This window comes from Neopsephotus bourkii, unplaced genomic scaffold (genome assembly GCF_033783945.1).
Source record: "Neopsephotus bourkii isolate Nb327-2 ecotype Australia unplaced genomic scaffold, CSIRO-AGI_Nbou_v1 NB_107, whole genome shotgun sequence".
Lineage (NCBI taxonomy): Eukaryota > Metazoa > Chordata > Aves > Psittaciformes > Psittacidae > Neopsephotus > Neopsephotus bourkii.
Window position 1 is genome coordinate 8,709,936 of NW_026900624.1, and position 14,342 is coordinate 8,724,277.

At 41.5% G+C, this 14,342-nt stretch overlaps 1 protein-coding gene across 5 annotated transcripts in view; it reads left to right on the top strand.

Moving 5' to 3' along the window:
* The window catches only part of ITPR2 (inositol 1,4,5-trisphosphate receptor type 2), a 257,303-nt gene that overhangs the window by 37,500 nt on the left and 205,461 nt on the right, over window positions 1-14,342 (top strand). For all 5 annotated transcript variants that reach the window (XM_061359821.1, XM_061359829.1, XM_061359798.1 and 2 more), the window contains exons 3-6: window positions 6,386-6,501; window positions 7,685-7,771; window positions 8,485-8,643; window positions 14,149-14,247. In XM_061359821.1, coding sequence (XP_061215805.1) covers window positions 6,409-6,501; window positions 7,685-7,771; window positions 8,485-8,643; window positions 14,149-14,247 — 438 coding nt within the window. In that variant the 5' untranslated portion in view covers window positions 6,386-6,408. The remainder of the gene's footprint in view (window positions 1-6,385; window positions 6,502-7,684; window positions 7,772-8,484; window positions 8,644-14,148; window positions 14,248-14,342) is intronic.

The window sequence follows — 14,342 nt, forward strand, 5'->3', positions numbered from 1 at the left end:
TTCTCTGGGAAACCTGTGCCAGTGTCTCACCACTCTCATAGTAAAGAATTTCTTTCTAATGTCTAATCTAAATCTCCCCTCTTTCAGTTTAAAGCCATTCTCTCTTATCACTACATGCCCTTTTAAAAAGTCCCTCTCCAGCATCCTTGTAGGTCCTTTGGGTACTGTAAGGCTGCTGTAAGATCTCCCCAGAGCCTTCTCTTCTTCTGGCTGAACAAGCCTAACTCTCTCAGCCTGTCTTCAGGCCTTTACTTGTTTTCCTTCTACAGGGTTCACTCAGGGATCAAGGTACTGAGCTGTTGGCCTGAACCGAAAGCCTGACTAAAGAGGTGTCTCAAAATAGCAGTTTCGTTTTTGTTACGTGTTTGTGTTGTGTGAGTGGGTGGTAGCTATTCTAGGTTTTTCAGAACTTCCTCCAAAACAAAGTATTGTAAAGCTAAGGAGAGCTGTGGTTGCTTTTCATTTTGTGTCTGTACAAAGAAGCTGTGATCCAGATTTCACCTTCAGTCACAACAGAAAGAACCTGGAGCGGCTCTGTGTTCATCAGTGTGCACCTCCAGATCTGCGTCAGTGCAAAGGAGGGCAGGATTTGGTCCCACATGTGTTTCCTGAAGTCTGTTAAGGGGGGGGGGGGAAGTGTATGCTACTTTTCAGTTCGAATTTATGGACTGATCAAGCCAGGTGCTTCTTGTCCTAATTCTGCCTGAAGCTAGTGAGAGCTGAAGCACTTGGTGTCAAGATGGGAATGCTTACCCTGCTGCAGGGCCAGGTTCCCAGAGATTAGGAAGAATAGTGTGTGCCAAAAGTCTTGTACCTCTGTAGAAAAGTCACATTGTGAGCAACAGAGCTGCAAGTTTCCTTGAACGCTGACCTTAAACACACTTCAGCGGGAAAGGGTTTCAGCTCCCAAGGTGTAAAATAGCACAGGTAAGGCCCGCTTGTTAGTCAAATTTAGCAACTCTGAAAAAGGAGCCTAAGTCTCTGTTCTACTTTAAGTGTAAAAGGACCTAAGTTTTTAAACTCCCCTACATTATATGCCACTTTTTCTTGAAGCATTTGCAATGAAAATTATGAGTTCCTGTATATCCTTCTCTTGCTTTTCTCTCCAATTTTAATCTGTCCTAAGCTTTTCTGACATTGTTCTTTCCTTGTCTCTCACTTCCATTACGTTCCTGTGAACTCTTCTTTCTCTCTCCTCTTTTATCTGCCATCTACCATTTTTCTTGCCTTCTCACTCATTGTTCCGGTTTGTCTTTGTGTTTTCTTCTTGTTTCTCTCAGTTCCATAATTGCTTTCAATTTTCTTCTGAGACTCCTGATCGTTTTTTCTGTTGTCTTCCTCAAGATTCTTCATTGCCCCACTGCTTGCTCTCTTACATTCCTTCCTTTCCATTCTCACTTCATCTCTTTTTTACCTTTCTGATTTTTGTTTGAAAACACATAGATTTTAATCACACTGATTTAATAGTGGCCACTATTAACACCTCCACTTACGCATTTGTCAGCGTTCTGGTTTAAATAAAGACATGATAATTTCTGTAGTTCTGCAAATCATAGGTATCTGTGATGAGTGTGAGCTGAATTCCTAACACTTGGGGGGAGGCAGGGAATGGGAGAAAACATCTGACAAATATTGTTCGAAGTCATCTTTATCCAATGTCAAGGAAGATTAAAAGGCATAATACGAGTTATTTTCCTGTTCAGACTTCCTGAGTGTGGCTGCTTTTTGCTCAGAGGATGTGCTGTGTGTGGTTGTTCCACCCACTATTGCCTTTTGAAGAGCGCTATTTTGTGCACTTTGTCAAGCTCAGGCAGATGGTCAGTTCAGTGCTGAGTGCATCCTCTCTGGATCTTCTCCTGCATTCCCAGAGCTGCTGCTTTCCATCTTTTGGTTGTTCTGATTAATGTGTCGTGTGTCCCCGGTGTCCCCCCCCCACCAATGAGCAATTTATGCATGGCTCAACACTGACAATTTGTCATATTGTCTTACTTTCTAACAGGCCAAGGGGTACAGTGTAGGAGGTTAAGCCTGGAGTGTGATCAGGGAGAGCTTCCACTTCTTTTTCCATTTTGTAAAGAAAATGTGAAGCGTTTTTGTTGTTTTTAGAACTGCGTGTGTGGGCTGGGGTGGGCAGTGTTTCGCATTTTCTCCATCTTCACTTTGTGCACAAGTAATTGAAATTTTGCCTGGAAGATTTTGTGGGTATGAGAAAACTGCTGAAACTGCCAAAGTCTGAACACATGAAAGTACAGTAAGTGAAACTGGCTGTTACTTTTAAGCCATTTGCTTTAAAGCTATTTGTTTACCTTTGATTGTGCCTACTTAGTGCCCACAGGAAGAGAAGCATTTATGTAAAACTCTGTACAGTAGCGAGTTAGGAACCAGGACTGTCTGCAAAGGTAGAAAAGATGGTCTGTCTCATGAGTGGGTCACTAGACGGACCTTCAGGAGGGCTGGGCTTTTGCTCCACTATGTGCTGGAAAGTGGCTTTATAATTTTCTACTTAATTTTCTATTTTTTTCCTGTTTATTTAAACTATAGCTTCTCTAGGGCAAGCTCTGCTTTCTTTCCCCTCCTGATGTTCAGGAACACAAAGTTTGAATTTATATAGTATCCTGTTGTAAAAAGTAAACAAAGAATATGATTATTATTTTTTAAAGATAAATTGAAGAAAATACAATTGAAATAATATGGCTTTTAACAAAGTTCTCGGTAGTTCAACTTCCAAAGCACTAGACTGGAAGTCAGGAGACCTGTATTGTGCAGATGGAATTGTGGTGGCTGAGGTTATCTACCGCCTGCCGTACATTTCTTTTAACTTGAGAGCTATCATTAGGGAAAATTCATTCATCTTTGGGAAGGAGACCCATTAGTGACTGCACATCACCGTGCACAGCTTGCATTTCTCTACAGGTTGGTAGCATTGTGCTTCAAGACTCTGCTATGAGGATGGGAAATAGCGTGTTTACTCAAATAGCAGGATGTGTGGGGAGTAACTGAGAAATGAAGACTGGTCCTATAAAAAAAAATTATTGTTACTTCAGAGGAATAAGTATTTCGTGAAGCCTTCTGAGAAGTTACATTAATTATAGGTTGCTGCAGAAAATAATAGTGGACTTCTTGTCTTACAAGCTGAAATCCCAATACTTAAAATCTCCTACAACGTACAGTATGATCTAACGGTCCATGGAGTATTGTAATTATGTTTTCTATTTTTACCTTTTTTTTTTTTTTTCTTCCCCTCCTCAGTGCTCAGGATATTGTAAAAGTTACCTGGGAGTTACTTACTCTAGGTCGTATGATACAGTTCTCACTGTAAGTGTTCAACTTTGAAATGAAAGTAAACACCTTTGCAAGGTGGCTGGGTTTGCTCTGATAAAGATTTCTAGTGTTTTCTCTTAGGAACAGTGACTGAGGATTGTGGTTAGGGAACAAATTGGTGAGGACTTTGGGTCAGCGCCAAGGAAAATTCTGCCACTGGCAGTGGGTTTGTGTGAAGAAGCTTTGCTGCTACGAATAGTAGAGGAAGATCAATTGCTATGGAGAGACAGTGAAATGAGAAGCTTGGTGTAATAATGGCCAATATATGACAGATCAAATGGCACATCTGCAGAAATAAGAGCACTGCAGCTTAGTTTGTGGATTGAGAGCCAGTACTGTTGCAAAAAGCTAGCTCTGTGGGCCCAGGTGGTGGAGGAACGTGTGGCATGGTCTTAGTCTAGTGGTTTTGGCAGCACTAATATCAGATAGCTGGGCTTGGGTGGGCCTGGTTATAATTGAGAGTGTGTCTTATTTTATTTTAAGTAATGGGAGTCCATTTTTACTTAGGAAAGGCAAGGCCAGCCTTCACACTAAATTTTCACTCCCTCTCCTGTTGTTTTGTAAGAGGAATTCCTACTGTAGATTGGTTTCAATAACTCCTTGCAGACTGTGAAGAGATGGGTATATTGGAGGATATATGGAGAATGTATCTCACAGGAGGTAAATCTCCACCTCTTCATCCCTGTGTAAAAGAGTATTTCCATTGTTGAAAATGCGAATAGTATCTGTCTTGGTATCAGCATCTTCTACAGACAGATTGTGAATTTGACACTTGAATTTTCACTTGTAAGGGTGGAGCAGTTAGGTGCATGGTAGAAGGTATTTCCCATGTGGGCTGTTGTGGATTGGAGAACTGGAACCAGTCCTAGGTAGTTAGCAACAGCAGATGTCAAACTTGCTTTGGGAGCTGCGGTGTGAGTGGGACAGCACTGTAAAATAGAAACTGCTGCTGACCTGACTCAGTGATTAAAAACACAGACCATGATAGTTCCCTATAGCTTCCCCTGCTGTTTTTGTGACAGTAATGGGTGACTGATGAGATTACACAGTATTTAAAAGTGACATGCGAGGCTGGTAGGTTGAGCAAGGTCACCTACGCACTGATCCAGTATGTTAACTGGAATGTGTACTTAGTATTGATATTGCTATTTGATATTGCAGCATGGTTGATAACAGAGGTAAGGGTGACTACACAGTGCTGCTGGAAAGTGACTCTCTTCAGAGAAAGCCACAAGAAAGCTGAGAGTAGAGAGGGCTCTTTTCAAATTATTCTGTGCTATGTGCTGTGCATGCCATTAACTGTTGAGTGCCGTGGTGAAAAGCACTTCATGTTGCTCACATGGAGCTGGCATTTTTGTTCACTTCTTGGGTTTTGTATTTTCGTGAGGAGCAGTGTCTGTGCTGTACTCTGTGCCATGTGGTTTTCCAGTGCTGTTGCAGTCTGGGTTTTGTGGGAAAGTTCTCTGATGACCATCAGAGAAGCAACATTGCTAATTCTGGACAAACTGGGGTGTCAGTGCCTGCAAGATGTGCTTGTGGGATCAGAAGAGGGACTTTTTTTATTCTTAGCAAGCCCTGGGGCAAAACCTCTCTTAAGCAGGATACATTGCCTCTACTACCTGGCTGTAGCTTGTGCTGCATTTTGGGTAGCTGAGAGGGAATAATTTCTTCCCTGCCATCTCTACTTTCCTGAGACTCTGATATGGAGCAGGGAGGAAATCTTCAAGGTCCATCCTCTGGGCATGGATTAGTCCTCAGAGAGTGCTTGCCATCTGTGACAGTTAAATAGACAGGGCTAATAGTTTGGGACAGACATTCCTTTGACATTTATAATGGTAACCCATGTTGGGGAGGAGTTTCACATTAGTACACATGCAGTCCTGTATGTTCTCACAGCAAAACTCTGATTACTAATTAATAGTTTCCTGTCCCTTCCTCTTGCCAGTTGATACATGGCGGATGTGAAAGGACAATTACCAACATTTGCTAAGTAGATGTATTTCAAGCCTAGCTTTTAGAGCAGTTGGTGACTGGGGCCATGAGGGACTAGTTATCATTTATCACTCTAAAAATAGGATTTGGGTGAATCACGAGCTTCTATTTCTAGTCTATAGGACTGTCACTGGACTGAAAACTCCCAGAAAGTCTTCAGTCAGGGAATTTCACAAAATCTAGTTTATTGCCAATTTACATTAACTTTCAATTATTCATTCTGGTGCTGGGAAATAAAAATGAACACTTGAATAAGCACTTAGGAAAGCACCCCTTGACTTCCCTCCAGACACATCTCTCCCCTTTCCCAGTACCCAGACCCATTGCTGCATGTGGTCACTGTGCAGATGCAGTGGAGAAGGGATGGAGGTCACTGCACTGCAACTGGGTTTGTTTTGCTGATCCTCGTTTGTTACTCCATGTCTACCCCATTGGCTGCAGTCTCCTCAGTGTACCTCCTCTGTCCTCATTTGTGCAGCCACCCTGTTTGGGCAATTCCTCTTGAGTGGCTTCCCCTCCCTGCCTCCTTACCTGTTGTTGAGTGGCAGTGGTGTTCAGTTCATGTCTTTCGTTGCTTTTACCATTCATTTTTTTTTAATCATAGTTAAGGTGTGTGTAGACCTGAGCACTGCATTGACCTCCTTGATGGCTTGCAACTGAGTGCCCATGCAAGCCACTGTTACAGCAGTGCCAGAAGGAGCAGGGCAGCCAGATGTAAGGTGTACAGAAAGCAGGACTGTTTTTTCAAGTTTTCACATGTCTTCAAATAGTACATCTGTAATGTTGTGCTGCAGCAAAGCGTGTTGAAAAAGCAGCAGGCAGTTTTGCATGTGGCAGGTTCATAACCTGGGACTCTTGCATTGGTTTTGTGGAGCGGGCATGAAGCCGTTAGTTTCAACTCAGATGTTCTGGCACACTGGTTTTGATTTTGTTGCCATCAAGCTGTTTTCTGACTGTGTTTAAACACTGCTATCTATCATTTCTGGGAAAAGAAAACCAATCACAGCATACTTACAAATGAAGGAAGTGTCTTTCAACATTCTTTATGAATATTTTTTTCAATCTTTCACAGACTGCCTTTTCAAGGTGTGTCCTATGAACCGATATTCGGCCCAGAAGCAGTACTGGAAAGCTAAACAGGCCAAACAAGGAAACCACACAGAAGCAGCACTGCTGAAGAAACTTCAAGTAAGAGGCATCTATAGTTGTAGCCTTATCTCGATCTCCAGGCTGTAGAATTACAATAGAATGAGAAAGAACAGTAACAAGTGCCTTGGGAACCACTGTGATGGGTATTATTATGCCACCATAGCAACTTCATATTCTCATTAGCTCTCCTACCTCCTGACTGGCATTTATTGCCCCTGCCCTGTTTTTTTGTCTTACTCTGGACTGAGGGCTGTGCCCACAGATTCTGTGGATCTTTGCTGTAAGCAAAACACTTTTTCCAGAAGTTTCACTAAGCAGAAATGGAGTTGTTAAAATGAGGAGTGGGTCCTAGTTTAAATCATGCTTTTATTGTAGAAGTGCTTTCCAGGAGTTAGGCAGAGAAGTGGATGGAGAGATTTCAATGCTTTAGTCTTGAAATTCCTCAGAATTGCGGTTGTCTTTTATTTCAGTCTAGGTGATCCTTATCTGAACCATTGAGCAGATTGTATTTTGCATCAAGTACAGTACGGATGGAGAAATTCTTGTCTCTGAAAAAGAGCTGGCCTGATGTTATAATTGAGTGCATAAGAGTAAGTCAGGTCATCATAAACCTGGTAGATAGCTTTATGTGCAGTTGAGAGGATACCAGTTAAAACCAGCAAGGAAGGCACACGGTGTGTGGCTAGAGCTAGCTACACAGTAATTACAGCTAGGAGCTGAGTTTGTGCTGTGTCTGTGTTTGATACAGACTATTGCGCGTAGCCTTGATTTTTGCAATGTCTGACCTACTAATTTTGCTGCATACAAAGTCAATGTATTTGTATGCAGTTAAAAACCCAAGTAAAAAAAATGGTGACAGGGAGGAGCTGATCATAGTCCCTTCTTTTTCTCCTTTCAGGATGCAGTAAAGCACCTGGAATTACTTTTCATGCTTGAAAATTTGTTAGATAGCATGTATCTCAGGTGTGAGCCGTAAATTGTGACTGAGTTTTTATTCTGGGTAATAAAAACCCAGAAACATTACACAGGGTCTGAGTGATCATAGTTCAGAAAGTTATGCTGCAGCAGGATTCAGGTGCTAATATTTTCAGTGCAGTAATGCTTGCAGGTTGAAGGAAGTGTTTTAAATGTGATGCCGTTTCCTTTTATCACTATCTGTTCCAGTAGCTGAATACAGGTCCTGATTTTGCCAGAGCTTAAAGAAATAACCATTCTCTTGCAGCATGCGGCAGAACTGGAACAAAAGCAGAATGAAAGCGAGAACAGAAAGCTGTTGGGTGAAATTGTAAAATACAGCAATGTCATACAGGTAAACCCGCTGAAATCCGTCTGCCTTCTCTCAGAGCTCGAAAGGAAACAGTTGTTTCATTTCAGGGTTCCAGTGGAAATTAATCTAACCACTGTAATCTGGATTGTCAAGGGTCAGGTAAACATAAGTTGGTGAAGTTCACGCTATTGTGTTTTTCTCTCTGTTTTAAAGCCTACCAGAAGTGCTGCATATCCATGTTTAAATAATATGTCATAATATAAATTTTATGTGTAATTTTTGCTGCTATGTTTTAGAATCTGAATGTAAATATGTATCTTCAAGGTTTATTTCAAAATTATATTATAGAGGTGCTGTGCAGCTCCTTTTAAATCACTGAAGTCATTTGTACTACATGACATATAAATGAGACAGAAGTTACATTCCTAAGTGCAGTATAACTTTACTGTAATGGGTGAAATTCCTGAAGGTAACACTATTGATGGACACTTGCCCTACCTGCACACTATATGCTGTAAAATTGATCACTGACATGTTTCTCTCAAAACTGAGATATAGCATCTGTTTTTCTAAGCAGCAGTATACTTCAAGTTTCATTTTGCCTTCATATATGTTATGAAAAATCATTACAGTGTGGAAACCTGTGCCTCCTCTTGTAGCTAAAGGGAGAATAAGCAACAGCCATCAAACCCCTCCCTTTGAAGGGAGAATAAGCAACACTTGTACTAATTCTTTTAATTAACATTTGTTCACAGCTACTGCACATCAAAAGTAACAAGTACCTCACAGTCAATAAGAGATTGCCGGCTCTGCTAGAGAAGAATGCTATGCGGGTGTCTCTGGATGCTGCAGGGAACGAGGGATCCTGGTTTTATATCCAGCCCTTCTGGAAATTGAGGAGTGAAGGTGACAATGTAAGTGGAAATACTGAATGCGTAAGAGGGAGAAGGCAGAAAGTTTCCAGAAGACACATCATTTCTTTGCTACTGGCATAAATCATAATGGATTAAGCTCAGGAAAGAAATACTTTGAATGGTGCTTGGGACAATTAGCTTTTAAGTGTAACTAGAACATGTTATCAAATTACATGGTCTGGAACCTGAAATGTTGACACATTCATCTGATCCTTGCAGACCTGGGTTGAGGCATCTTTGCTAAGTCCACCTATTGAGTGTAGATTACAAAGCTGATAATAAGTCATATTTTACACTAGAGTAAATTATTTTAAAAGAATAATTATTTTTTATTTTTTTTATTCTGGGCAACATCTTTTTTTTGGGATGTCAGCAGAGAATGTTTCCAGGAATACATCTGGTTTCTTCAAATCTCTTGCCCCCTCAGCCTGACAGCTACAACTATGATTGCTAGGTTGGATACTCTGGTAGGTTTTTTCTGGGTAGGTTTCAGTAGGAGAGTTATGTATTGATAAGAGGAAGACTGTATAGAAGAGCTCTTTGCAGATCTGTGAGTTGCACCATGAGATCAAAACTTGATTCTTCTTTCAGCTGGCTGTAGCTTGATTAAATGCCTGCTGTGGAAAATTCAGATTTGGCTCTGGGAAGGCCACATGATGAACTGGTGTGGTTTTGTATTGTAGACCTATCTGGGAACATTTGGCCACTCTCCCCTGTGAAGTAATTGGTGAAGTAGTCCTCTCAGGATTGCAGACAGGAATGTCTGTTGTGTATTTTCTCCATTAACTTTGTGGCTATTCAGCTCTTGGGATACTGTCCAGGATGAGTGTGGCTGCTTGCAGCTCCTTTTGGCAATCTATTGTGGGGAGGGGAAGAACTGCGCTCACAGCTCCTGGTCAGAAGTCCCAAAAGGTGTAGTCTTTCCCCACTCTGTGAAAAGCTCCCCTTTTTCCCAAGCCTGTTGCAAAGAAAAGCATCAAACATGAGTGGCTCTCTTGGGCACCTCTGCAAGGCTTTTCAGCTGGGGGAAGTGTGTGTTGTGGACCAAACATTAATCTGGTATTCCTTTCCCTCTTTGGAAAGGGAAAGAAAAAAGAAAAAAGGTGACTTACTGCTTTAAGGTTTTGGCTTAATTTCTTAGAATAACATCAGTTCATAATCTTCTTATTTTCTCATGCCCAGGAAATAAGTGCATGTCATGCTTTCCAGAGCAAGGACCTGGGTTCCCAGATTGTGATCTTCAAAGCCATCCTGAGCCTTTAAAGCTGAGAGTAGCAGAATGATCTTAAGCATACAAGACATCCTCAGTACTATAGACTTTTTGGTTCAGTTTTACACTTTTGTGGGCACATAAGAGTTTGGAAGTGGTTTGGCTAGTCTGAAAAGCTTGCAGATCATTGCAGTGATTGCTGTAACATTCCACTCTGCAGACCTCTCTTCTGGTTTATTCCCTGAGGGGCTGTATTTGACAGGCTCTGAGCTATAAGGGCTATATGGGAAATTACTAGGTTTACTCCTAACTTAATAGCCTCCTTTGGAACCTGCCTGCTGCTTGTTTTCCGTCACAAGGTATTGGCTTTCAGAGCTGGAAGCTTGCCATTATATTTTATAGAGGAAAGTCTTGAGACCCACATTTTACCTCCTTTCTACCAGGCCTAAACAAATCTGATAATTTTCTTTGCAAACCTTCAGTGCTAAACATTAGTCCTATGGTAGCCTGTCTGTAACTGCTCTAGCACATTTCCACTCATTCAACAGTTACAGAAACTAAGCGGCTGCTGTAAGGGGGATAGGGATTTGCCCCTCACAGGCAGAGAGAGGCTCCAGCCTTGTACCCACTCCTTCCATCTCAGTTACTGCCAGACATGTGCCCATTAAAAAGCTAGTTTGGGGGGACTCATCTACAAAGCACCTAAAACCACATAAGCTGAGGCTACTTTAGCCATTCACTAAGTTAGCTTTTGAAGAACTTATACTTTTGGGTACATTTTTCTTCTGACCTCTCAGTACCCGGAGTTAGCTTGGTATATCAGGCCCTTATTCTGTTTGGAAATTTTGAGTTGTGCTATAATGAGGAAATTCCCTAAGAAGACACATTTTAGAAAGTCTTTAGATCAGTAGAAGTGAGTATTGAATTAATGCTTGGATGACTGCTACTGTGTCAGATGACCCAGGCAAGGTAGATCCAAATATGCCATATATGCATAAAGAAAAGAAGGTGGTTTAGTCTGGGAGAAGCTGTGATACAGGAAGTCATGAATTTTCTGGTTCATTGTCACAGTTGTTTAGCCTTGTGAATATTTTATACGTTATTTCTCTGAAGGAGGGGTAGCTTAGCTTCATTAGCAACTGGTAAGTTATGCAAGTTAATGAAAGTAACGAAAAAATACAGCTGAACATTTACACTACTTGGCGTAACTGCAGTGTTTTATACAGACTTTTCTTAAGCATGTAAGAGCTCTTCCTCAAAGGAAGATGTCACAGATTAAGGCAAGAGCTGGCTCCAGTTTGATCGAATAACAGAATGGGCACTGATAACAGGATTAGCTCTGTGTGAATTGCATTTGCAGCTGTCTGCCATTTTAGGCGTTTTAAAGCGTGATCTTGCAGGATGCTGGGGGAAGCAGTCTGGGACTTGGAGAATGCCCAGCCACCTATGGGGAAGAGAGCTTCCTCCTGGTCTTTGAAGTGTATCAACAGTTCCACTGACAGATGTGATTGTAGCATAGAACCAATGGAGATGGTGTATCAGATACTTTGATGTGACCAGTAATCTATTTGGATAGTTAGTTCAAACTGAAATCACTGCTACTGCATCTTCACAGAACCTTTTGTAACTGCCAGTCTTTGTGATATGTTACACCTTCACTAGAATATTTGCTCCTATTTCTTGATTGTGGTGGGTCAAGGTGAGCTTATGGGGTTTATATGAATGACAGAATCACTCTAAGTGATGCTAGTTCTGGTCCTCCACCCAGAAGACAAAATGCAGTCAGCTTTGACTATGGCTCTTCCCGCTTTCAATGTACTCTCTCCAACGAGGCATGGGCAAGTAAAGTTGCATGAATTTAGAAATTACCTTGTGCAGGTGGAACTCTGCTTCATCCAAGACTGAAGGACCTTGTAGGTTTATCTTGAATTCAAAAGTTAAATTTTCATTGGCTTCCCGATGAATTTAATTATTCTTTTCTTACCTAGACCAGAAAGGGTAACAGTTTTGTCAAAGGTGTCAGGAATGAAATCCTCAAAAGCTGTGTGTCTGATGAAGCTTTAACTAATTCATGTCTCTATGTAAGGAAGAAGTCCAAGAGACCTATCAAACTATTGCCCACTGCTGGTCTACAGCATACTGTGGCCAGCTGTGCCCCAGGGTAGCTAGGAAAGAGGAGAACGAGCTGGTGTCAGTTCTAATTTTGCAGAGGGAAGCCTTGGAAATACATTGCTGTATCTTCTATAACCTCCATGTAGTACAATTCTACATGGGCATGTGGGCATGCAAGTGCTCTGTCTTTGGCGTTTTGGGCATGCTGGAACATTATTTGGAGCCGGAAATCAACTGGATAGGGGACAGGAGGAACTCAAAAGAGCAGACTTACAACTTACCTAAGGCAGCCACGTGTAAGAGAAGAGGGTTGTCTCTTCACTTTGATTTTGTTTTCTGCACCATTGTTGGAGGGTATTTGGGAACAAGCACTGCGAAATTGCCTTTGGCCCTTCCTTCCCAACCACCTGTGGAGGTCTGAAGCAAGAAGAAAAGAAGAAAGGAAAAGAATAGAGGATATCTCATTTCTTCTGTGACAGTTGGCAGGGCTGACCAGCATTGAGGGCAGGTTACTGAAGCTGACTTGGAGCAGGGTAGAAAGAAGACTGAGACAGAATCCATGACCCCACATAACAGTTCTTCCTCAGATGTGTGCTTACAGCAGAGTAGCTGTGTATAGCTCCCTTCCTCAAGTTATTTCCATGATACCTTCCTCCTGCTTTTTTTTTTTCTAAATAAGATGCTCAATGCTGTGCTCTCTTATTAATTACATTGTTATAATCCTGATGTACTTGCAATAATTTTGAAGTCCTGATTCCACTTTGCAGGATGCAAGCCTGGTGTTTTTTTGATTAATGAGTTGTCTGGTCATAACTTCTTAAAATGGGCTGTAAGTAATGTCTGTGTGAAGCATGGCATGCAGAAATGTATTGCATATGTACCTTAAAGACATCTTGTCATTATTTTGGTTCCACTAGGGAACTTTTTCTTATTTCTTGAATCAAATAGGATTTCCATGTGTAGTCTGAGCATGATGACACTGTCTTATGTTGCTGTTTTTTAGCTGTGTTGTTAAAGAACGGGCAACCTTCTTTTCACCTCTGCAGTGGGGGCTGAATTCACCTGTGTTGAAGTTACATGAAGTTGAATTGGGCTCTGCTTGTTCATACGAAATGTGCTGATCAATGCAAAAAGCCTTTTTGTTTATTTGTGTTCCAAAAGGAAGCATGGCTTGCACAGCATTTCATAGAGCAAAAATCACTTGTAGCCATTTGTCTTCATATGTGTGTGCACTTAAAATTGATGTGAACAACCATAAGCAAATCAGGACCAATGCCAACCAATCTATGTGGATTGATTTATTTCTTTTTTTAATTAAACTATTACTTTTTTCTCCCTCCCAGGTATGAATTGAATTCTCTATACGCATGTCTCATTAGGTCAAAGACACATCTGTATATTGTTTTTTCCTTGTCTATATAGGTGAAGGATTGCAAGGGTGTGGGAGTTGGCTTACAGGAAGTCAGCTAGGAATTCCTCTCACAGAGATAAGGTCTTTTAGCTGATGTGCTGCCTGTGCTGAGCTCCAAATACCATGTTGGGAGTAACAGCAGAGGGGATGGGAGTATGTTTGCCTCTCCGAATTTCCAGTGAATTATGCTCCATTAGAGATTGCAGTCATACGGTCTAAACTGCACAACTTCCGAGCCTGTCGTGACATTTGACAGAAGATGTTCCATGGAACTGGGGAGTCACTGGGCTGATAAGTCTTGTCACAGACAAATTTTTAAGGCCTTTGTGAAATGAGACGCCTTGATGGGAGAAGGTTGGCTGACAGCAAGGGAGGGAAGAGAGTCTTGCTCTCTGACTACGGATTATTTCCTAAGCTTTTTCAGCCTTTTGGCTGGCAGTATATATGGGATAAAGAATAGTTCATGTAACTTTATAGATGAACTGAATTGCTCTTGGAATTCATAGGTTCACATCTATTTCATGATCTCAGATTTCTGCTGAACTGGGCGACATGCTTACTGAGAATGTGAGGATTCATTAGTGTGAAATCTTGAACCCAAGCAATCGCGGAGGCATGGGTGTACAGAGCTGGTGTGTAAATTGTCTGCAAGTGAATTCACTGAGTGCCATTCCTAGAGCATGTGTTTGAGTCATTTTCTAAGAATGTGACATTACTTCATTTTTTTGGGTAATTATATACGTCCAAATTGCATTTTGTTTCTGAATTCCAGGTTGTTGTGGGAGATAAAGTTGTTCTCATGCCAGTCAATGCAGGGCAGCCTCTACATGCCAGCAACATTGAGCTTCTAGATAACCCTGGCTGCAAAGAGGTGAGGAATTGCTCTTTGGAGGGGAATTGCTGATCTGAGATGTTGTTCTTCACTGATAACCAGAACCTACCATGAGCCCACCATGGGTTAGATGC